We start from the raw sequence: 25,052 nt of genomic DNA, 5'->3' as shown, positions 1-25,052 counted from the left end.
GGGAAGGGAAGCGCCTCCCGGGCGGGCTGCGCCCCTCACGGAGCCGCGGCGGCAGCTGCCACCTCCCGGTGCGGCCGGGACAGCGGTGTCGGGGCCGCCCGAGGCCGGCAGCGCCTCGCCCGCTCGGGGCCGCTGCCGGGGGGCGCGGGCGGGGCCGCCTCACGCCAGGGGCGGGGCCGGGGCCGCGCGAGGCAGCGGACTGCGCACGCGCACCACGCCGACGCCCCCGGCACGGGGCTGTGACGGTGTAACCAAACCTGCGTTAGCCCCGCCCCCGGGGTCTCCCGCTTGACGGACGCGCAAACGGACCAATGAGCGCTGGGAACCCCGCACGGGCCGGCGGCGCCGGGGCGGTGACGACCAATCGGGCGCTGTGGGCGGGGCGGGCCGGCTGCGCGTTCCCAGGCGCCTCGGCCGGGCTCTCAGTGCGCTCGGGGCGGTGCCGGCGCTCAGAGTGTTTGGGGCCGGCGGAGCGACGGGCGGGCCCGGCATGGGGGTGAGGTAGGGCCGGTCCGGCGCACGGAACGAGCGCGGCCGGCTGTCGGGACCGGGTGTGCGCGGCGGTGGGACGCGGAGCCGGGCGGAGGATGGAGGACAAGAAGGAGGAGGGCGAGGCGGAGATCCAGGAGCACGGGCCCGAGCACTGGTTCAGCAAGTGGGAGCGGCAGTGCCTGGCTGAGGCCGAGCAGGAGGAGGCGCTGGCGCCGGAGCTGCAGGACGAGGCGGCGGCGCAGCCCGAGCACAAGCAGCAGAAGCTCTGGCACCTCTTTCAGAATTCGGCCACCGCCGTGGCGCAGCTCTACAAGGGTGAGTACGGCCAGGGGCCTGGGGAGGGCACGGCTGGGGCGGCTGCGGCCGGGAGGCCGGTGGCGCCCGGCCGCGGTGGGCTCGGGGCCCGGGCAGTGGGGGGTGGCGGCGCCGAGCAGCCGCGGAGCCGCCGGGGTGGGGAGGTGCCCGCAGCGGTACAAAGGGGCCGAGGCCGCGGGAGGAGCGGCTGCCGGCCCGCGGCCGCCCTCAGAGACGGACGGGAAAACAAAATGGCGAGAGGGAGGGGGAGCCGCGGTCGCGGCCCGGACAGCGCCCGGCGCGGCCTCCGGGGCGGCTCCTGCGCCGGCCCGGCCCGGCCGCACCCCCTCCCCCGGCTGTCGGAGCGCTCGGGCCGGAGCGCGGCCGCGGGGCGTCGGGGCGCTCCGGCGGGGGCAGCTGCGGGAGGGTCCGGGCGCCGGGGGCGAGCCCCGAGTGCCGGGGAGGGTGGGGGGGGCCGGGGAAGCCCGGCCCAGCCGGCGGCTCCCGACGCCCAGCCCCGGGAAGAGACTCCGACAAAATGGCGAAGCGGGGCCGGGCTCATTGTGCGGCGGGGCCGGGGCGGGGGCGGCCGGGCGCTCCCCGCCGCGCCGGGGGCACCGCGCCCGCTGCCCCGGCCGGGCCGCTGCCCGCCCGCCCCGCTCGGCCCCGAGCCGGAGCTGCCTCCGGAAGGTGGAACAAAATGGCGAAACCTAACATGGCCGTTCGGAGCGGGTGACTCCAAAATAAACAGCGTGTGTCCTTCCCTCCCTGCAGACCGGGTGTGCCAGCAGCCGGGGCTCTCCCTCTGGGTCCCCTTCCAGAACGCCGCCACTGCGGTCACCAACCTCTACAAAGGTAAGGGGCTGCCCCCCGCTGCCCCCGCAGCCCTCCCCGCCGAGCCGGGCCCCACTCTGCCTCCTGCCCCGGCTTACTCATAAGTAGGGCCTGTTAATGTCTCTTATTCACCCTGATAAAATCTAACCCGAGACTGCTTCCTGAATCTTGCAGGTTTTCCCTGGGCCACTTTAGCTGACGGTAGCTGAATCTTTTCTGTTGCCTCATGTCAGTGACTCATAAACTTTAAAGCTGTTTTACTTTGGGACCCTTGAAAAAGGGTATCTTTAATATGTGTCTGTTTCTTGTGAATGCAAGGCAAGCGTACAAGGTCTTATTAAACGGTACTGAAATTCCCTGCATTGTTTATATTTCATGGTGCATTAGATGTTGGGGTGCCAGTATAATGCCTTCTCTTTTGTGGTAAGCAGTGCTGGGTTTAATGTTTATAAAATTTTGCGTAGATGTTATGTGACAGAAAGTTTTGTCTTCTTGTGGCAGTGAGGCTTCTTAATTAAGCCCACCAGTGTATTTTAAGCACTAGAATGTTATTATGGCTGTGTCTAGCATGGCTGTAAGAAGCCAGTGTTAGTCAGAACTTCGATAGGAGTGTGCTCTTCATGTGGCTGTGCTTTAGTGCTGGTGTACTGGATGCTTCTGAACTCTGCAGCTCTTTGGGCTGTCAGAGGAATTCTTGTGTGCAGAAGGATCATTCAGTGGTTTTTACTTTGTTCAAAAGGTTGTGCTAAAATGGTACATGTCAGTGAAGGCTGAAGTTGGCACATTGTGATTCCTATTGTTACTGCCTTCCATTCCAAGGAAGGAAAGTGCTTTAAAGTTCCAGATGTTTGTTTATCTGGCTTACAGTTTGATTTTTTTTTCCCCTCTTTTTTTTAATTTCTTTTTTCTTTTTTTTTCTGGTTCTGTACAGCATTATCTGTAGCTCTACCTCTATGCTCCTTCATTTACTTCCAGTTTTGTCATTTTGGATTTGCTTTAAGCAGTTGAACTGGATGTGTTTGTGTAGGATGATCAGATTTCTGACAGATGTGGACAGAGCAAAGAGGTGATGTAGGTGCACAGCCCTCACTGCCAGAGTCTTGCCTCCTGCAGAAAGTGCATTTGAATGCTGTCTGTGTGTGTGAAGTCATGTGAAGGGGCAGCACTTCAGAGCAGGAAGGTGCTGGCCTGAGGGAGTGGGTCACTAGAACATGTCTGGGGACAACAGTCATTTGAGAATGGTGGTGGAGCAGGTAGCTTTAATAAATTGTCTGGGATAATTACAGTCTGTCTTTACAAATATGGCATGGCTCTCCCTTACAGCATCTTTAGTATGAAGACTGAGGCTGTTTATTTCTGGTTAAAATGTTTGATTACTTTGATAATGAGCTTTTTTGTTGGCAATTATGGGTTTAATTGACAAGTAGGTGATCAGGGAAACTAGAGTTTAAGTTTACACCTGACTAAAGTCAGCTTCTATGTAATACTTCAAAAACTGGCACCTGAAACAAATGTTTTCTTCATACAGATCCTTAAGTGTTAAAGTACCTGAGTTACTCAGGAATGCCATCTCTCAGTTTTCAGTTAACTTGCAAGTGAGTAGAAATTTGGTAATAACATGGTAGAGCCAGCTGAACACTGTCATATTTGACAAGTTTGAATCTCTTACTGTGAACTTGCTTTCCCTAGTGGTGAACATGGCTCTTAAAAAAACTCCTGTTTTTCACATTCTCAGTACTGTTTGTTTTGGAGGACTCTATCAAAACACTGGAGGAATACTTGGTGTGGTGAACTGAACACCACAAACTGCCTCTTGCCTTGTCAGCTGCTTTCTGATCTGATAAATACTTGGATTTTTGAGGCATCATCTTTTTAACAAGAGCAACCCGAAGAATGGTGCATAATGAGAGTGCCATGATATCTTGAATGTCAGCATTTCTTCTGAATATAGATTAGAAGTTTAATATCACACCACACTGATGGTCTTACATCCTGAATTTCTGGTGCTAGTGATAGAGACTGAATTCAAGGCACTTCATTATCCTGCAGATTGCACTAAAAAAAGTGAAGGCATGGCTCATGGTATAGGATTTAGAACTTAAGGCCACTGTGGAAAGTTCTAGGTAATGTTAAAATAAGACTTTTGAGCCTACCATTTACCTTGTTTTTATTAAAAAAAAAAAAAACCTTGAATATTTTCTAATGTTAATTTTGACTTAGTAGTTTCAGAATATATGCAGTTTGACTGCTTAGGTTTTGCCAGTTCAGCTTTGTAAACAAGGTAGTTGTGGCTTTTACCATAAAAATCTAATCTACCCGGGGTAATGATGCTTGAAACTTCTCTGGGCTGCATCAGCAGTCAGTGTTTGACCTCATACCTAGTTCACAGTTAGCACTTTGTAAAGCATTCTCAAACAAAGAAAGCAGGGTATTGATGTGAAGTTGGCCTCCCAGCCTCAGAAGGACGCCCCTGGTATTTCAGGAAGTGATTAAAGGAGCATTTTCAGTTTCCAAGTTGCCTCCAGAATGTTTGGGCAGCATTTACTGCCAGTGCATTGGAGTCTGGGCTGCTGTGGAGTATAAAATGGCAGGAGGAATAATCTGTCACATTGGCATTGCTTTCAGAGGTATTAGCATTTGTAAATGTAGCCTTTAGATTACAAAGTAGTACAGGTAAAATATCTTTAGAGTGGACAAAAGTAACAGGTTCAGTGTATGTGTACCTGTTTAGTTGATGCTCCAAGATTTAACTCAGCTCAGTTTGTTGTTCTTGGTCTGTTGTGTTAGGTTTGAAGTGCTGCTCTTTGATAGTGTAGATCTCAGTGCTGTCTTTTAAGGACTGTGCATTGGTGCCTTAGAATATAAGTCCAAGAATAGCATTTTATAGTATTTCTTTTTGGGTTCTGGAGTGTGACAAAGCTGCATTAGATGTGTACGTCACTGTTTGTAAACCAATATCTTGGGATAGCTGTTATTAAAGAAATACATTCATGTTCCAAAAATGGCTTTTGCATTGGGCTTCATTAATAAAACAAGAATATAAAATGCTGTTTAAATTAGCTTGCCACATTGAAAAAATTCTGTGGAATTGAAATAAAAAAAAAAATTGGAGTGGTTATATTCATGTCTAAGGAGCAAGAAGAACATAACAGTAGTTTATGTGAAACTGAAATAGGTGTTGTCAAAGCTCTGATAGCAAAGCTGTGACGAGCAAGATGAGCATAATTGTGTAGTGAACAGGATTTGTCCCACCTGTTACTGTGGTTTGAAACTTACTCAAACTGGTAGCCAGAAATACACTTCCCGAAGTTTGCAAGCAACTTAATACATGGCATTTAAGTCTTTTGGAGACACAGTTGTAACTGATGTGCACAGGTGACTAGTTACATTAACAGAGTGAAATTGCATTTCATAGTAGGATTTTTTTGTAATAGTGTGTTTAAAGCTTTTGTATATCAAAATTGCTATGGGATCCTAAATGGGGAAGGAAATTTTCTTAGCCTTTGTAAATAGTACATTGGCTAATTGAAGGACACTTGTATTCTAACTAGTTTGAAAACTATGGCCTGTGAATTGCCTCTGCAATTGAAATTGAACTGAAAATAGAATAACTTGAAAGAAACCTTGAGTTTTCTGGCAGTTCCTTACCTTTCAGAATGAAGAAAAGCAGTTACTCCTTTCTTATGTTGAGACTTCCTGACTGTATTGATACACTTTGTGTCTGAGTCTATTGTCTGTTGATTTAAGTATTTTCCTCAGTCTGACAAGCTCCAAGTGTGTTTTTAATGTAAATAAACAGTGCTGTAGTGTTGACCTGAAGTACAGTAAATGCTGTTTAAGTGGTGCTGGAGTTGCTGCTGACTATCTGACTTGTAAAGAGGATGGAACGTTTTGGCTAATACTCTCTTCAGGTTTAATGGAACTCTTCTTTGCTGCTGCAGCCACCTTGGTGCTGCCATAGGATGTAACCTGTAGAAGATGCAGATGCTTCTTCTTTCCCATGGTTGACAGGAAGGCACATCAGTGCTTTGTGTTGCTGTGTAACACTAAGAACATTTTTCTCTCTTCTTGCAGAGAGTGTGGATGCCCACCAGCGAAGCTTTGATTTAGGAATTCAGATTGGCTATCAGCGTCGGAATAAGGATGTGCTAGCCTGGGTTAAAAAACGCAGAAGAACTATTCGAAGAGAAGACTTGATCAGCTTCCTTTGTGGAAAAGTCCCTCCTCCAAGAAATTCTAGAGCTCCCCCAAGACTGACTGTAGTATCCCCTAACCGAGCTACTTCAACAGAAACTAGCTCATCTGTAGAGACTGATTTGCAACCCTTCCGTGAAGCCATAGCTCTGCATGGTAACAGTCCCTTTTTCAATACTACTTGGTTAAAACTGGGTGGGGGTTCTTAAAGCATGTTTGGCATATCATGATGTGCTATGTACCTGGTGTTGCAGCTGAAGGTGTCCCCTTCATCCTTTAAGGGAGCATTTGCATGTATAAGGCATGAGTTGACTGCTAAAAGTTTGTATAGTTGAGTATTTTGAATGAAGAAAAGGTATTGAATAAAAATGAAATTTGGGTCTGTAGTATTGCACAGCTGTGAACTCAACAGTTAAGTATGAAGTCTTGTTAGTGTTTTTGAAGCATGAAAAGACTTGCTATTCACACCAATGCTAAAGTAAGCAATTCTTGGAAAATGGCAATGCTATGCTAGCAACTAGCTAAATATTAAGATTTGACTACTAGAAAATTTTGGGAGCTCAGGGAGGGAATTTGATGTCTGAGGCTTCTGTCTCTAGCTCTCCAGTACCTTTGTTAGACACTGGATAATGCAGTTCAGAATTCTACTTAAAGTACCCTGGAAAGGCTATTTCACTTCCACCTTTTTGAAATAACCGAGTTCTGTCCAGAACTTTGTTATAGTTCACTTGCAGTTTTACATGTCTTCCAAGGTCATACTGAATTGCCTTCCTGGCTGTCACCAGCAATGGTGGTGCTGTATCTCTTTTCAGACATGAATATTCAGTGGCTTATTCTGTATTGGGTTATGATTTAGTAAGTGATAGACAAATGTACATTGAATTGCTCTTGAGGTGAGATGAGGTAGTTCACCTCTGGGCTTTATGACTTCTAAAATTCTAAAGGGTAACAGATACCATGAGGTACAAACCCTAGACCATTCTAAAAGTAAAAAATTAAGCTATCTGGAAGTGCAACCTAAATGAAATTTTTATTGTCTAGATATTCTCATTGGGGTGGGGTTGAATTGATGAATTAATTAGAAGAGTGGATTCCTGAAAATGCAGTCTTGGCTTCTGCTGTGCTGTGGTGGTTTTTCAACATACACAGTCCAGACACTGTTACTGTCTAGGTGACAGCCTAAGTCTGGTGTTATTTGCTGCCCTGTTGCCTTTTAAACCAAACATGCTTCTCCACCTAGTCATGTTGGTTTTGGCAGTTCCCTGTCTCCTACTGGAAGTGGATTAGGGAACTCTGTGCACCACTGTTGCTTACTCAGTGTAGATAAAATTAATTTCATGAGAACAAGTGCAGAAGCTACTTCTCACTGTGACAAGTACCCTCGTAAAAGTGGTTTTCTAAAAATATGATTGAATCTGTGGAGTTGGATTTAAGTGTAAAAGTTCAGTCTCAGGTGAGAGGAAGCTTAGGTGGACTCATTTAAGCACAGTGAGATCTCTGAGTAAACTCAGGTGTTTTTAGTGGTAATGCAGCTCTTTTTGTGTCCATGTGTCATTTCTTAGCATCTGCTTTGTACAGAGGTGGTTTATGGAAGTCACTTCTCTATAGTGTGAGGATCTGAACAGTGATGTATAAAGTTTCCTGTATTTCATAATGGAATGCAGGGTCATGAGCAAGTTCTGTCCTCTGCAGTAGCACTGCAGGGGCCCAAAATGTACTTTTTCCCCTTCATCAGCTGGTTGACAAGATTACATGCCAGTCACCTTCTGGATTAGGTTGTCCTCATATCAGTTTCAATCTGGTTCTTGACACAAATGCTTTTGTGCTAACCTTTAGTGACTAGGGTTGTACTGGGCCTCATAACTGTTTTTAGGTTATTGCCTGCAATGTCTGCATTGCTCCAGCTTCTCCCCCTTTTGTTTTCTTTAACATTAAGGAAGTTGTGATCAAGCAATCCCATGAACTCATTTCCTATTTATTGTAGGGCTTCTCAAAATTGTTTTCATTTTGAAACCTGCCAAGGATCTTCAAGTGTGTGTAACTTGTCCTCATTAGGCCTGTGCTTAGCTTAATTTTTGGCACATTGTTTGGAAGTGCTGCTTCTAGGTATCATGAGGGAATATGACAATCTGATGATTGTGAGGAGCAGTCCAGACATGAAGGTTTTGAGAGGAGTGTCCAACTGGCATGTAAAGGAGGGAGGCTGCTTTATGCTGGTTGGCTTCCTGATGGGTATAGAGTGTTTCTTTATTGATCATTTGGATGGGTTGAATTTGATTTGAGGGATAATACTAAAACTTTGCTGCTTGCAGCAAGACTTCTTTTAGTGAAGGCATGGGTATGAATAGCCTATGGCACCAAGTATAGCTCTGTGGAAGCAGAACTGGTGTATTGACTTCTCAGAAACTAATACATGTCTAAAGACCACAGCATTATAACTTGCTAATCTTCTCCTTTGATGGTGGAAAATACCTATTTTTTCATCATGTAACCCTGAATGCATCATAAGCACGTCTGAAAATTTTGACAGAAGCAGTGCTAACAAATTAGCTAATAATTCAGTATTTCCTGGCACATCAAACACGATTCTAGGAGTATGCATCCTTTAGGCATCAGTGCAGTCTTTAAACTGTATGCTTCTTCTGAAGGGAAATACCTTAAAACTGGATTTTTGACCTTGCCTCTTCTGTCTCCAACGCTGTAACTCTGACCTGTATTTTATCTCTGCAAGATGTTTTGCCACTTTTTTGGACAAGATGTTAACCCCAGAATTTAATCTTGTGATACTGGTTATCAAGTCTTTTTCTACTACAAGAAAACTTGTCATGAAAGCAAAACAGTAGAGAAGAACTTGTTATAGTAGCTAAATGCAAAATGGTCGTGACAAAAAATTAAGCATGAGAATGTTTAAGATATGTGATCTCCCTTTTCTTATAACTCCATGGCACCTATGCTCTGCAGTTCTTACTGAAATCTTAAGTGTTACTTAGTGGGAATGAGACTTTGGAACCTTTCTCTTAAGGGAGTAAGCTTTAGTAAACAATGTCTTTTCCCTTATTATCAGCTTTTTAATGTTAGCATGCTGATGGGTAACCTTTGAAATAAAGCATGTCTGGTGACTTGAACTGTTGAATATTTGCAAAGAAGTTCAAGCCTTTTAGAAAAGCTGAGTAGTTATCTCCAGCTAATACATGATGTTTTACTCTGAAGTGCCAGTGCAGTTTTGTGAAACTTTAATGAAACATCAGTCTGATGCTTGGTGTTTTTAAGATGTGGTAGTAGAAGATAATACCTTTATTGTCCAACATATCAATTGCAGAGTTGGGTTTTTAACTTCCATTAGTCCCTGAAATGTGATTGCAGCTAAGGAGAGTATGGATGTATCTTCACCTACTCTCTGGATGTGTATTGACATTTCCAGTTCTGTAAGAGATGAGTCTCAAATGACAGAATGACATCAATCTGAGCTAACAGTACAAGATTCCCAAACACTGCCACGTGCTTGGCCACTTGTGCCTGGCTGTAGCTGGCCTAGCAAGTCTGGTGCACAGCCCATGTGCTTTACTGTGGGATGTGCTCCAGTTTCACAAACTGTCCTCCCTGCATAATGTGAGACGGTGCTGTGATGTCAGGAGGGAGAAGGGGCAAGCTTGGAAAGGTAATGTTGAAATACTTTTGACTTGAGCATTCTTAATCAAAAATTAGGTGAATTTGGAGAAAAAAATAGAGCAACAGTATAGTGAGAGAGTATTAGTTATTTTTCTCCTTAGATTTAATGTTGATGTATCTCATTCATGTGGTTTGGTCTCTTTGGGGTGGGGAGAACACTTGAACAAAGAAGTGTGTGGCCCTTAAGAGTCTGAATTTCAACTAGGCCTTCATAGAATAATAAAGTGCAGTTTAAAACAGAAGCACTTAGCAGAGTGGAGAAGTAGCAGTTGGTAAAAGAGGGGATGGGAGAACACTGTTCATATTGGTCTGACACAATTTAAAGGTTACCTGTACATATAGCTGTGATGGAATTGTGTTGGTATGTGCTGCTAAAACTTGGTCTTTGAGCCAGCATTATGGAAGGGTGAACTTGACAGAAGAGTGACAAGAATCTCTGCATGCCATTTTATATTTATCTGGGGTTATTAACTAATTCCTACTTTAGTCACACTTATCTAAGCATGAATGTTCCTTTTGATACTTCCTGATTAAAACCTCTAGAAAACAATAGTTAGTACTGTTGCTATACTGAACAGTAGCTACCCAATATATTATGCTGTGGTAGTGACCTGAATAATTTGTACATGGGCATGATTGCAGTGCAGATGAAACAGCATTTACAGTTTGTTAAGCCAGTAGTGATAAAATTGCTAATTTTGAGTTGACAGTTAAGTATTTTGTAACCCATGAAACATACTTTCAGTCAAGCCTTCTATTATCTTCATAGTTTTGGAGTGTACTTAGTTATAAATTGACTAGTATTTATCACAGCTTTTTCTAATTGTACTGAAAGAGCTTTAAGATACAACTTTTTGTAAAAATCCTTGTCTATGAAATGTCATATTGTTGATGAAAGATATGATAGGAATGAGAATGTACTAGGTACTGCAAAATGTTTGAGATATGCCTTCCACTTCAAACCTTTCCAATTTAAAAAGGGGCTGAGAGCCATGTGTGCTTTCTTAAAGGCCTCTGATAATAAAGGAGATGTCCCTGGTAGAAAGGAATGGGAGACTTCAGAGGTGGATGTGAGATTGTGGGAAAAGTAAAGCCACTTTAGCAGCTGTTTGGATCTCTGTGCTGTTGTACTGAGGTTGGGAAATGGTGTTTGCTGACAGTCATGTCATTTTGCCACTTCCTAGTGGTAACTAGGTTTACTGCTCTAAATGCTTTGGGAAGAGTTCTGAGTCTGCAAGCTTAAACTCAGAGTAATTCACAGTAAATGTTTTATCTGAGATTTCCTCTGCCTTGCTACAGCTTCCCAAGGAAAAAACTGAACTCTTTTCCCTTTTTTGAGCTTTGCAGATTGTTCTCAGAGATGTTACATCAAGTGGCATCTTGATACTTGAATGTGTGCTTTGAGTTTGCTTTTCTTCTTCCATGTTAGCTCAATTAGCCAATCTTAAAGTGTGATCTGAGTGTTTCATTTGGCAGTGTTGCTCTCCTGGATGGATGGGCAGTGCTGTGTAATCTGGTTCACTGCCAGGAGCTGAAGTTGTCACTCAGTCTGTCAGTGTACCCAGCCATGACTCTTACTGGTACTAAATGCCTGTGTGAGATGCAAGATTAACCTGTAGCTCAAAGTCCATGCTGTGATGCAATATCCTTGTATTCTGATTGCAGAAATTAATCCAGAGCTACTCTCCTGCCTTAGACACCAAGTTTGATTGAAGATGTTAACTTCTAATTATCTCCTGAAGGTTGTTTGTACATTCAAATGTACAGTGATTGAGCATTACCTAAATACTGGGGAGTCAGTGACTGCTTTAGGCATTGTTTGTGAACTTTGCCAGTCTGGTTTACAATATGCTGCAGCATGTTACAGGTGCATCTTTTAACTGTATCAACTGTTTAAAAAATGCTCATTACTTGAAAAGGCTCCACTTAAAAAACATAGATCTTGAGTGATGCTAAAAAATGTCTTCTCACATCACAGGTCAGTTTGGGGACTTATTTAGAATAATTTTTCTTTCCTCTCTTGGGCACTAGATGTAGTAAAAAAATGTCATGATAAAACTGAATTGCTATGTTGCTCCTTTGGTATGAGTTGTATAACAGTAAATGACTGATAAGTGATGTAAATGTTAACTCTTAAAGTGTAAGTAATGACACTGAACTTGCGGTCACAGCAAGTTCTGCTTGGAATAGGGATGTGGGGGGAAATCTCTACAATCACTTTGGATTTGAAAAAATGTCACCTTTATGCTCAGATGTTTTCCAGTTTAAATGTACAGGATGAATTAATGTTTTTCCTAATGTATATCATGCCAGTTGAAATTAAACTACTGATGTCTTTGAATTGTGAAGTGATTTGTTACCTGCCCAAATTGTGCATGTTAGTAGTTTATCCAGTGTATGGTATCTGGATTGACTTTTTCTCATACATTTGTCATCAAGTAGCTGCTTTACTTTCTTTGCTAGATGCATAGGAAATTCTTTTCCTAATGGTTTTGAATTTAAGCTTGACCTTAATCCTGAGAATACTGTCACAGACCTAACATTTCTGAGTTACCTTTACACTAAAACAGCTGCTTCTGTTTAAATACTCTTGGCATTGTGAATGAACAATGTTTGTGGGTTTTGAAGTTCAGACCATGCTTCTGAGCTCTCTTTGAACACCACTTGGAGCTGTAAGCAAAAGCCCTAAGAAAGAATCAGTGATGAGTGGCTGTGTAATGCCAGCTCTGTGTAAAAGTATTTCCTGTGCTGTTAGAAGCTCCAAGCTTTAAGTGTTCATTTACTAGTGTTCAATGGAGTGACATTGGTTCCTGTTCCATCCTGGCTTGTGTATTGCTGCAGGTGGCTTTTAGCCTTCAGCTTCTGACTGAGGTTTCTGGTGACTGATGGTTCTAGCAGTTCTCTCTTCCCAGAGCCTCTCAAGTTGCCTATTTAGCCTACCAGCCAAATTGGATTGGGTTTTGTTAGGCTTGACTTGTCAGTCCGTGATTCTTGGCTGTTCATATGACAATACATGGAGATGTGAATTATTGCACACACAAGATTTATAATGGCTGGGCAGAGCTATAGAATATTTAAGACTGGAGAAGAGAGCTTGAAGATTTTGAAGGTTACTGAGGGCTGAATCTTCCTGGCATTTCATGTAAAGTTCAGCATTTCCTTGTTCTTACTGTTAGAAAATATGCAGATCTATCTTCTTTCTTTCACAGGGCCAACAGATGTTTCTGCACACTCCTAATAGTCAGATTTGAAGAAGTTAAGATAGCAAAGATGTGTCTTATCTCTGAGCTCCTGTTTACCTCCAAATACAGCCTGCATTGAAAACTGAGAAGAGTAGTTAGATTTTTGTGTATTAGTCCTTACTAAGCTTATGTTTTGAAATGTCCCACTTTGGTAAAATTGTAATGTTACAGAAGGCAGAGGTTAAATCAGTATGAAAATTATTGGTTGTCTTTTTATGGCCTTGTTTCTACAAGAAATAAACTTTGAATCAAAGATTTTTCATCTAAATACAAACCAAAGTACTTGCTGGTACCTATGACAGTGATTTGTATCAGATCTGTTGATAACAAATTTTGGGTGATTGTCATATGGTTTTCCTTGCTTGTTTTCTTAAGTGCATTTCTGAATTTAATAATACTAATATGTTGGCTATTAGTGTTAGCCATGAAATAAAAGCTTGTATTTATAAACTAGCTGTGGTGTACACCTGTCTGAGACCTGCTGCCATGCTGCAGTTTCCTTCAGGGAGTGAAAGGGAGCAGAGTGGTGGTGTTGACACGAGACCAGGGCTGTGCAACTCCTGCTCCAGTGTGAAGCCTTTAAATTGAAGTTACCTGCTCTTGATCATGTCCATGTTTTGAACAGCACGTCATGCGTATGGAGTTAATGTTTGCCAGAGTGAGCTGTTCCAGCCCGGTGTAGAAGCTCACTTTCAAGGTGATGAAATGCAGTTCAGGTGGTTGCTGGATTATTGAGTGGAAGCTGAGGTGGTGGTTCTGGGCTGCAGGGGTACAAGCAGTAGGTGAAGTGTCTGATGCTGGCGGGGCTGAGCGCGGAGCCGCCTGGCCCACGGGAGCGGGTCTTGCTGTGCTGTCTGACTGAAGCCCTTTTTCTCTCTCTCCCCAGGTCTTAGTGGTGCAATGGCTAGTATAAGTGTTCGCTCCAGTACCCCAGGCTCGCCTACTCACGTGAGCAGTGGCTCCAATGCTAGTCGGAGGAGAAATGGACTCCATGATGTTGATTTGAACACTTTCATATCAGAAGAAATGGCACTCCACTTGGACAATGGTGGAACTAGAAAGCGTACCTCAGCCCAGTGTGGCGATGTCATTACAGACTCACCAACTCATAAACGCAACAGAATGATCTAAACTGCAAAAATTTCAAACCCACCATGCTGCTTGAAAGCCACTTGATCCTCAGAGTACTATTGAAAAGGAAACATGAGGCCATCTTTCCATATTCACTGTTTAAGACAAAGAATTCAGTAAATGCCATAAAGGAAATTTTAGATATTACATTAGATGCCTCTTGTAACTGCGGCTTTCTTAAACTATATTCTTAGCAGAGGACATCAGATATTGTGTAGTAGTTAGCAAGATCATCATAGGTGAACATGTATCTGTTCCAAGGCTAAAAGTGACCTTACTTGTATTATTAAAGGGAAAGGAGATTTCAGATGTTTATTTGGCTATAGAATTTTTTTTTTTTTTTTTTTGTCCTTTATTTCCTGCTTTGAGTATTTGCTTAAACAGTATTGCCAGTTTGACTGAAATTGTCTACAACATGACTTGGCATCTTTGTCAAAACTGCAGGCTTCCATTTTTTGCAGCACTGTACCATGCACCTAGTTTCTGTATAGTAACAGTGTGCAAGTTATAAATATTGGACTGTACCCTTTTTAGTTATAAAAGCAGTTGATAATTCTGGTGATTGTGTGATAATGTAAAGAGGTGCTATGATGGTCATGCAATTAATACTTAATATTGAATCAATACAAGGATCTTTATTGGATTCACTTTGTGTGTTCTAGTGCTCTGAAGTAGCAATATTAAACTTTCCCCAATTAACTTCATAGGCTTTTAAATCAGTTTGAGAAAATATATGTACTTATTGGTATTATCCTTGTGGTAATCATACACAGTGCAGACTGCACCAGTGCTGACCTAAATTTAGAGAAAAATGTCCTGTAATTGGAAAATAGGCTTTTCTGTTCAGTATTAGTGAAGGGTAGGTTTTGTGTACACCCATATCCTATTTTACATTTCTTGTGAAGTAATTGCCCATTGCTGGGGAGGGGTGGGAGGAGAGGGAATGTGGGGAATAGTTGGAAAAGGGGTGTGTTCTAACAAGTAAGACTTCTGGTCACATATGGAAACTTGGACTAACTTAAACAAGATTCTGTTATGCCATCCCCTTCAGGTGGGAGTGACATGCAGGTTCTGTGAAGTGCTAAGAAAATAATTTAAAACTGGAAGTTGATTATAAAACTCTGGATAAACATGCTGTAAGCATGAATTGAAAAGGATAAATGGCTTTCTTTTTGTGTTTAGCTTACATTCATAGGATTGAACTCTGGCTGCCGTAACTTAAGCATAGTCTAAAACTGAACTAGAGATCAAGACTGTTCTAGATCTGCTGCAAATCTGTTTCTGAATGGGGAAGGACAGATGTCAGTCTCGGAGTGTTCTGACTTTTTTTTTTATGTGGAGGGAGAAAGTCTTTGGTGGAGAGTTCTGGCTTTAAGGCCTCTAAATCTCTGCCTCAGAAAGGGATAGCACAGGAAGAAGAAGAAAATGAGGAGCTCCAACCCTGCATGTTGGGAAGGGGGTATTTAGAGAGGTGGGATGCTTTAACTGGAAGCATTGGGTGATCCTGAGATTAAATGTAACTATGCTAGATTCCCAGTACTAAAAATTGTGGTTTCTGGTGAAGTTAAGGCACCTTGAGCTCCATGTTAATACAGAGCTCTTAAAGACTTTCGCTTATGTGCTTGTAGAGTCAGATTCTTCTGTGTTATCCTTGCTGTTTGAAGCAGACTTCACTGTAGGTTTGCCCTTTTTACCCTGGTGCCCTCTCATTGATGTCTGTAGTCAAGGCAAGACAGCAATGCTCTGTGAGATACTCAAGGCTCTCTACTTGAGTGTGATTTCCTTGCCTTGTGGTGCTTCCATCACATTTCTTTACACCCAAGAGCCCTTGAAGATGTCAGCAGTTGCACAGTACTGTAGTGAGAGGCTCTGTAGTTCATGGACAGCTGTCAGAAGTGTCCAGAACAAAGTGGTAAGAACTGCTCCTACCCCCACCTGTGTTACATAGCTGAACTTGCACATCACTTGAAGACTCAGTATACATTAATTTCAGTTACTGCGATTAACTTCAATTCACAAGGTTTAGTTTATGTAAGATGTTAATACTGCATAAAGCTAGTTTTCATTTGGAGACTGCATTTCCAGCAAAGATTTTGAAGATGGTATCTGAATATATGTTAGTATTTATTAGACTGTTGGCAGAGGGATTTTTCTGTTCTAAAAGAAAGGTGGAGTCCTGAACAGAAAGGACAGGTGTGAGAGCCATTCTTCACCTCTTCTGTTTATTTTTAAACTGGCTTGTACAAGTAAGATGCTTATGCTCTGCAACTTATAATACACTTTTTTCTTGATGTGGTAAAGGTGACATCATACTGGTATCAGTTCTGCACACAGGGACTGAACTGTAGTAGTGCTGCTGGCCTAGCCCAAATACAGAGCCTTTTTAAATTTCTTCTCCCCTTTCTTGCAGTGAAATAAATCTTGTTAATGCTCTGAAGCATTAATTCAGTCTAAAACCATCTAAAACTAAATTTGTCTGGCTTCTTACTTAATTTGTGCCATTTTTCTTTGAAAGAAAGCAGACTTTGATATTCAACTGGTTGCATTAATGTTTTTTTGCTTGTACCTTAAATATTTGGCAACTTTTGATTGTTTTTCATTTAGCCCCAACTGTTGTTTGCTCTTTGACCTCTGCCAGAATGATCAAAAATGCATGTATTCACCTGGTAAACACAGAAGAACAGGTTGTCTTTAAAAAAAAAAAAAATAAAAAAAGTCCAGTACCTGTTGCTTTGAAGACTATTTCTTGTGCCAGTGTAGAAAACTAATGTTCTGGAAATAGCTTTCAGCTATTATCCAAAGTGTAGCTCCTGAAGCCAGAAGTGAGTTGATTCCAGTAAGGAACACTGACTGGAGGACTGTTCAGTCTGGTAAAAATGGTGCTTTTACTTTTGCTTTCTCCTCTGACTCGTGCAGTTGCCCGGTCTCTTCTCCATGTCCATCCAATCTAACCTGAATGTGCGGCAGTTACATAAAGTACATCCTGCACTGAAGCTACTGAGCTTGGCTTGCTTATTAATGAAGTAAGTTTTCAATGTTCAATTTAAATCTATATTACAATAAAGTCATGCAAAAATGATTTTGGTTGAAATTGAAGTCCTGCAGTTAAACTTACTTTCAAATGTGGTTTACCCAGCTGGAGTAATAGAAACTCTTAAGTCATAATAAACCTAATAAAAAAAAAAATACAACTAATCAGGCTGCTTCGTAGTTCTTTTAAGTTCCTGAATAATAGAGGCCATGGGTAATCCCAGACAAGATGTGATTAGTGTGAGCTGACAGGCTGCCTTGGTTGTGTGGATCAGGACTTTCCTTGAATGCACTGCAGTGGAAGCTCCTTGGTGTAGCTTACATACAGGTTCTTGTTTTGTTTCCTTTGGGCTAATGACCATACCCAAGATTGGGGTGTAGTACATTTGTACAAGATGTTCTGCAGACTTCAACATCACTAATACTTAAGCATCTTAAAGAGATTTAAGTGGCATAGTTTAGGAAGTGAAGTGGTGTTGACTTCAATAGTAGAGCTTTCTAGTCTTTTCCAACAGACTCCTTGGACTTAAGTGAAATCAGGTGCTTTAATTAGCAGCTTTCCCTGTTTCATGTGTGTGTCCCTAAACCTGCAAACTGTTTTCCACTTGTTTTATCAGCAGATTTTAAATTCCATTATGAAGGAAAGCTTTATTTGATACGAGCTTTCAAGTTTAAAAAATATCTTTTTAATTAGTGCTAACTTTTTTTTTCACTTAGCCACCGAAATGTTCCAACAGGAATTTAGATTATTCAATGGCTTCTGAAACCCAGCATCTTTCAATTACTAGCCTAGAGCTAAGTAATCCTTTGGCAGGGATGAGGAATGCATGCCTGATGTGTTGTGTGGGGTTTTCTGCACCAGGTGGGGCTGATGTGGTTTTGTGGGGTGGCCACAAGACCCCGTGGGCTGCTCATTCCAGAGCCTCTGGTTGTGCAAGGTCAGGGGCAAGGCCCTGGCACTCCCTGTGTGTGCCTGGGGATAGATGGAGCCTGGGGAATTCCTCAGAGCCCTGAGTCAACACTGGTGCTGCTGCCCTGGGCCCCTCAGACTGTCCCAAAAGGACAATGCACCTGGGCTGTAGTGAATAAACCAGCCAGAGTCCCTCCTGGGTAGGAGCACACAGCACCTGCCTCTGGGGGTCTTATAAAAGAGATGGAAGCCAAATGTTTCTCAGTGGGTAGTGAGCCTGCAGCATTTCCTGTGTGACTTTGCTGGTGTTGCAGTTGCCAGGGTTGTGGAGCACCAGGACTGTTCACTGACCACAATGGGATGTGAGGGGGTGAGTGCACAGAGTACCAGGATCTCCTTGGAATCTGCTGTGAGCCCTTTGGGCAGACACTGCCTTGTAGAAAATCCTAAAATTCAGTATTAAATGCATCAATCTGGTTAAAACAGCATATAAGACCAGTCATAATCCTGTTGTATCAGATTTATTTTAGGGTGAAGTTGTCTCTGGATGCTATAGAATAGCAGGCTATGCATAAAGGGGAATCCTGGGGTCCCTGTTGGTGTTGTCATGGTGTAACAACTCTGCATCTTAGAAAATCTTACAATGCTTCTCCAGCTCTGACACTCAAGCCATAAGAAATTTTTTTTGGCACTTTGAACACCTGGTGCGTTTTTTACAAAACATCAAAGCAGAGGATATAGAACATTTGCATTTAAACTAGGTGTGCTCAGAACCTTGTTCTGTTTCTCCTGGAGTTCTCAGAGGGGCATGTCCAGCTCCTGCCCATGCAGCCCTGTGTACCTGTGCTCACAGTGCTGCCCAGCCCAGAGGTTAGACTTTGTTACTTTTCTGGACATTTCCATTTCTATATTGCTGTTTAAACCTAGCTTTCTTGTTTTGAAGTGAATTCCTTGGGTGTCATCTATAATCAGGTATGTGAGATCAAGATGGGGAGAAAATACCAATTTCTGCTTTTTGAGTAATTACTTGATCTCATAAATTAAATAACTCATAGTCTCTAGTGTTACTTCTCTGCAAAATGATGGTTTCTAGATCACTTTCAGACTACAAAAACCTCTACATCTTCAGCATGTTTTAGGCCAGTCTTGTGGCTGTTATTAAAAAATAGCTGCTGTCCTTTTTTGAATATATTTCAAATTTCAAAGCTCTGAGGAGAGAGCTTCACTGTAAGTTTGCAAGAGTGATATTGCCACATCTATTTCATAGAGTACAGCTGAAGATAACTAATGCTGTCCTCAACAAAAGAGTTCTAATGCCTGTTTTCCTATTCTCTCTGAAAGCCCCAACAAAAAGAAATACCTGATTTGTGCTTAGAGGTGAGTGAACTTCTCAGCTAAAGGGGACCATCTTCTAGAGACTTGCATTGAATGCCCTGCCAGTAATCCAACTGTTTATTCTACTCAGGGAACTGTATTTTGTGTTTTTGCTTTCATCTCTAAGCTTTTCTGCTGAAAAAGCTCACTCTGTGAAACCTGTTTTTTCCTGGCTACACTTAAATTACTTCCTGTGAAAGAGCATCTGTGATCTCCCATGGGGTAGGCAGGCTTTTTTCCTCTCCCTGGAGAAACTGTTGTCCTTCATGTGAATCACTGAAGATGCATGTCTTGCTGCTAAAATGAATTTTAAAGTCTTTGATTTAAGTGATTGCAGTTTTCAGAGCAGGAATCTGCTGAAATTGCTCTGAATGTTGTAGCTGCAGAGGCTTATGTGCTTCCAGATGACAGTGCAGGGATGCAACTCATTTGGAGTCTGAGATTATTAATTGAAACGTGATTTGTCTGCATCTGCTTGCTTTGTAACAACTCCTGATGTAGTCTCACCAGAACTCAGGACTCCTTAGGCCTAGATGCATATCCCAAAATATGAGCAGTTCTTCTGTCCTGTGTAGTTTTCCAGAAAAATGGGTTCAATATATATAAATCCCAATGACTGGGTCTTTAACACCTTCAGCCCAAGACCTAAGAATTCCCTCAGAGTTAAATTTCCAGCTTGACTTGATCTTTCCTGATCAACCCACAAGCCTTGTCTGCATCTGGTTTTCTTCCTGTGTGTGACCATAGCCAAGAAGCTTCTCCCTGTGCTGAACACAGCCTGTCTGAAGGTCCAGGTGTTTCTGGTAAGTGCCTTTATATCATTTGTGGTTGTTTTTCCAAGTTAACATAATCTTGGATTGCCTGCAGGTTGTGAGCTTCCAGCCCTGAAGATACTGCAGACTCTGTCCTGTTCTTGGACCTGCTTTGGGCAGAGATTGGAGCAGGTAACCTCCCAGACTCCCTTTCCACCTGAATTAGTCTAATATTTGCTCTGTGCTGACCTTTTCAACACAGTTTTCTCTGTGAGGGGTAAAAGGCACTGTTGTCCTTGCTGCCAAGCCATACCTACGGCTCAAAACACTGACCACTGGCAAGAACAGATGAATTTTCTTTACCTATGAGGCACATGCTCCTCTGGAAACTTAAAGGTAGTCATCAAAATTGCTACTCCCAAGTACAGGTAGCCCTTCAAAGCAGAAACTAATCCCAAATTTGACAATGTGGATTTCTTGTCTCAATCTTGCACATTTCATGAGCTTTGAAGTAACTGGGTGGATTTGGGTGGATTGTGAAGGTGCAGGTGTGTGCTGGGAGTTTGTGTCACCTGATGGAAGCATCACCTCCAAGGGAAGGGAACATTTAGCAGAGCCTGGTTTTGATAAAGGCATAAAAATGCCATTTTCTAAGGGATGAAATTCCACTTGAAAGTTTCTCAGTGGTTCTGCATTAAGGCCTCCTCCTCATTTATGTTCTGGCAGGTTAGCAATTAATGCAGTGACCTGGGGAGTGAAATGTTGTATATGTTGGATTTTGTTAATGTGCATTCTGATGTGATTTGATAAGGGCAAAGGGCAGAACACTGAGGATTAGATACATAATCAGTTAAGGCTCTAAGTGTTATGTCCATTTCTTCTATGACTAATTGATAGACCCTAACCCTGAACTTGGGATATTGCCTGAAAACTAGACTCTGAATTAGTTGATTCTGTTTCAGCCTAAAATCTCCAGAAGTTCAGATTTTTTTGAAGTTGTTCCAATGCCTCAGTGAGACCAGACTATGCACAGATGGTCAGCAGGAGATGCTGAAAAATAGAAGGAATAAGTGATATGCAAGAGGTGGCACAGGAGTGTTGGAAGGTGAAGGTGAATTTTCCTGTGGGCTCTTACTGCCCTCAGCTGCAACAGCTCTGGGCTTGGTCTGGGGTAGGTTTGAATTCCTGCTGGCCCTGGTTCAGTGTTGGCTGGAGTTGCCAATGGATGGCTTGGGTGACTTCAAAAAGTCATTTTTACATTGATCCATGTGCAGTATTCATTAGAGCTATGCAAAGCCAAGTGGCCTCAGTTCCCCAAAAAAGCCTGATGCAATGATAGGAAGGGAATCCTTTCTCCTTTTTAAGTCTATGGCTTTGGTTCGTGGTTTAGGCTCGTGAAGGCATCTCTGTGTCACAGGGGATTTCATGGAAGTGATGCTGATGCTCTAAAATACCTCCCAAGTTTTTTTAAAGCAATGCAAAGAGCCCTTGGGATTATTTAGATGCTATGCCTAGTCCCTTTACCCCTTTGAAAACCAGTCCTTCAGCAAACAAAAATAATTCCTCAGGTGATTCTTGCCAGTGATTTTGCAATGTTGTTTGTGAAATAAAATGCCCAGAGTCAAGTAACAAGTGCTGTGCTCAGAGGCAAGCAGGTGACATCTAAAAAGTGGTGATCTGCTGTTGCTGCACTGAGAATCTCATTGCTCTGAGAGAAAAAAAAACCAAACTGCTTGACCACAAAAATGAAGGTTTGGTCTGAAGAATGTGCAGTTACATGTCAGCTGTCCCTGGCCTGTGGTGCAGGGCAGGATGGCAGCAGTGCTCCTGCCAGAAGGCTGGATCAAGCACAGAGCACCAGGAGCTCTCATCTGCTGCCTTTCCAACCTGCCTGGCAAGCCCTTGAGTAGGTGTGAATAAGGCTCTCCCGAAGGAATACAAAAAGGGCCACCAGGGGCCATCACCTTGAACTTGCCCTTTCAAGTGTTATCTATAAATACGGTTCCCCAAAGCAATCCAGCTGGCACCCTCTAGTCAAGCTCATCATGATCTCAGATAAAACTATCAAGTGGAGCCAGATCTTCAGCTGCTTTATGGAGCCTTGCCAATTTCCACTGCTTGGGAATGAGCTGGAGGAGCTTCTTCCCATGCTGGAGCCTCCAGGAGAGAAGGGGCTGAACCTGCCAGGGGTGCTGCAGCTCACTGATATTTGTAGGGTGCAGGAGAGAGGAGGAGGTGAGAATCCTCTGCAAAATAACAAAGATCTTGTGTCCTCTAAGTCCCATGTGGTGGTGGAATCCCTGGTTCTTTGGGAGTCTCACTCTAGAACATACCTATAATGTGGCAGTTATCCACCTACTGCCTAAATATTTTTAAAAAACAGCATTTATCCCCGTATTAGCAGGCAGAGAAAAGGCAAGGTGGTATGGGCAGCCTGAGGTGTGTCCTGGGAAGGAGTCCTGGCTCTCCCAGGGTCCAGGGCTTCTTGTGTTTTAGCCCAGATTTCCTTTTGGAATGTGGTGTCCAGCAGGTTGTGCCAAGCAATGCTCAGCCCTGTGTGATGGCAGGGCTGCTTCCCTGTGCCTTTGCCTGCACCTGTGACTGGTGGGGAATCAATGCTTTTTTTAGCTGATGAACTCCTAAAATTATCAGATGAACAGAACTGTGCACCAGAAAATCTTGAATTTACTAGCTGTGTTTGTATCCTTAGAAGCACAGTGTGCTGTCATCTTTCTTTTATAAAGATCAAAATCCATCCTGACAGCCTGCTTTGCCTACTTTCTCAGTGGCTGAAGGCAACTTTTCAGGCCCTTGGAGCTGAAACTGTCACTTTTTGTTAATCCTCTGTGTTTCTTGTGTTTAAACTTTCAAATATATCAGTAGAGCTGGTGTAATCTCCATAATCATGCCTTTATTATACAAGAGTAATTCTTGAATATCTAGCCCGAAGTTAACTTTTCTCAGGCAGCAGTGAAATTTGGGGCAAGATGGCCAAGATGCTTTTCAGGTGCTTTGGTAAAACCTGTGGCACTGCCCAGCCCAGCAGGGTGAGGCTCAGGCTGGTGCCTTGGTTGCTGCAGGGAGATGCTTGAGGCACTGGATGGAGTGATGCTTTCCCACTTCTGCTACTTTTATCTCATTCTATTTTTCATTTCTAGACATACTGTGTCCATTATCTGCCACAGTGGCACTTAATCCATGTGGAAAAGTCTGGGTTTAGCATTTCACATCATGAAGCTGGGAATACATTGCAAATTAAACAACATTATTTGCTCTCTTTTCCTCTCTGTCAAGTTTGTGTCCATAAAGGATGTGCTCAAGAAATGCAAGATGGAAAAAGAAAATCAATAGTCATTGATGCTAAAATATTAATGTTTCTTCAGAATGAGGGGTGGAATAGAGTGAACTCCCAGGAGTTCCCTGACTGCAGTGCTGCAGGGTTTGCAAGAGCAGAGGCAGGGAGAGAAGAGCCTGGTGTGAGCTGACTTTCCTGGGCGCACCCTGCAGGGTGAAGTGGGTGCTGTGCAGTGCTTGTCCTCTGTGTCAGCGTGGGAATGGCACCAGCATTACCTGCTACCCCTGAAAATCCTGACAGAGGCCATCCTCTGCTGCTGGGTGGCTGCAGGGGAATGTCCACCCAGCCATCACCCCCCGTGTGCCCTGCCAGTGCCACAGCTGTGCTCCTGGACTGGCCCTGGGCAAGAGGTGCACCAGACTGACAGGGGGACACTTACTGGGAGGTGTGGGTATGGCTGAGAAAGGATTGCACAGAGAAATGGGCCAAGGTTTCCCCTGTTGAGGGTGTCATCCCTCCCCAGTGCTTCAGCCCTCCCAGTTAGCCCTTCCCAGCAGGTTAGCTGCCATTACTGTGCCAGAAAAGTCTGTTGTCAGCCAAGAGCAGCCTGTGCCTGTGATCTTTGCAGGCTGCCTGGCAGGGCTGGCTCTGTCCCTGCTGCCCTAAGGGGATCTGCCACCTTGGCTCCCAGCCTCCAGCAATGCTCCGTGCTCACATCGTGCTCAGGTTTCCAGAAGAATTCCTTTTTGGGTGGAATGTTCAGATGGGATTGATGTGAATGTGAAACCCCATCAGGCATGGGCAGATTTGGGTTTCCCAGCCCATTCCTTGGGTGCTGCTGCCATCTAGGGTGTGAGCCAGCAGAGCCTCAGTGCTGGCTGTGGACAGCCACACTGTCCCACTATCTCACTGTCCATGGCCTTATCACACCATCCCACGGCCTTATCACACTGTCCCACAGCCTTATTGCACTGTCCATGGCCTTATCACACTGTCCATGGCCTCATGACACCATCCCACAGCCTTATCACACCGTGCCCAGGCTGCTCCAGGGTTTGCTCCTGAAGGGCTCATGGCAGCAGGGCTGAGCCACCTTGGGGTTAAACATGGACCCCTTACTGCAATGTGTGATTGCAAGGGAAAAGCTGTGTACAGGGCTGCAGAGGAGCACTGCTCTGGGCTTGTGTTCCACCTGGGCTGTACTGCCACCTTTGTTTTTGTGTTAAACAGGTCTGGTCTGCCAAGCCAACAAGTTTTTACTCACACTTAGTGTGTGAGCCATAGCCAGGCTGGCTCCTGCCCAGCCTGAGGGGCACAGGGGGGAACAGATGTTCACTTCAAACCAAAATCATTCCCAAGCTTGAACCTGCACTAATGGCTCTGGGCCTGCATCAGGGACTTCAAAGCAAAAGGAATTTTTTTAATAGTTCCAGCCCAGGTGTAACTGAAATCCCATTTTACAGACTATTTCCACAGATTGCATGTTTGTGAAGCCCAGGAAACAGGAGTCACTTTTCAGCAGCAAGCTGGAGCCTGGCTGAGTGCACTGTCACCATGTGGATTTTCCCTGAGCCTTCCTGGGTGAGGTGAAGCTCTGAGCTCAAACTCCTGGTTAAATAAATTGACATAGAGTGTGGAACCCCTCCTGCTGTCCTGGAGCCAGGTGAGGGGCTGCCAGGGCTGCTGGCCACCCTTGGCAGGGATGAACCAGGCACTGAGTAATCCAGGTCAAGAGCACAGCTGTATTACTGTGACCTCCTGATTGAAGGAATGGCCTTTGGGAAGCCTGTGGACTTCAGAACGGGAGACACATTGCCACAAACAAGCAAATACAT

General features: G+C 43.9%; 1 protein-coding gene across 2 annotated transcripts; it reads left to right on the top strand.

Annotated features, from left to right (window-relative positions):
• Window positions 1-389: 389 nt before the first annotated feature.
• HAPSTR1 (HUWE1 associated protein modifying stress responses) lies at window positions 390-14,499 on the top strand. Of its 2 annotated transcripts, XM_079320270.1 has the most exons (4): window positions 399-807; window positions 1,561-1,641; window positions 5,695-5,970; window positions 13,612-14,499. In XM_079320270.1, exons 1-4 carry the CDS (start codon window positions 588-590, stop codon window positions 13,854-13,856), a joined length of 822 nt encoding a protein of 273 aa, XP_079176396.1. In that variant the 5' UTR covers window positions 399-587; the 3' UTR covers window positions 13,857-14,499. The 2 variants fall into 2 exon arrangements, with proteins under 2 accessions (XP_079176397.1, XP_079176396.1); XM_079320271.1 differs by lacking the exon at window positions 1,561-1,641 and having other exon boundaries at window positions 390-807.
• Window positions 14,500-25,052: the final 10,553 nt, after the last annotated feature.

The sequence above is a fragment of the Erithacus rubecula genome, assembly GCF_903797595.1.
Source record: "Erithacus rubecula genome assembly, chromosome: 17".
NCBI classification, from domain to species: domain Eukaryota; kingdom Metazoa; phylum Chordata; class Aves; order Passeriformes; family Muscicapidae; genus Erithacus; species Erithacus rubecula.
This window is presented reverse-complemented; position numbering and strand designations above follow the sequence as displayed.

Excerpts from the sequence above, each read along its gene's own strand:
- HAPSTR1 (XM_079320270.1), top strand. The coding sequence starts at position 588 with ATGGAGGACAAGAAGGAGGAGGGCGAGGCGGAGATCCAGGAGCACGGG. Across the intron at positions 1,642-5,694 it reads GGTCACCAACCTCTACAAAG|AGAGTGTGGATGCCCACCAG; the intron begins GTAAGGGGCTGC and ends CTCTTCTTGCAG. Across the intron at positions 5,971-13,611 it reads TGAAGCCATAGCTCTGCATG|GTCTTAGTGGTGCAATGGCT; the intron begins GTAACAGTCCCT and ends CTCTCTCCCCAG.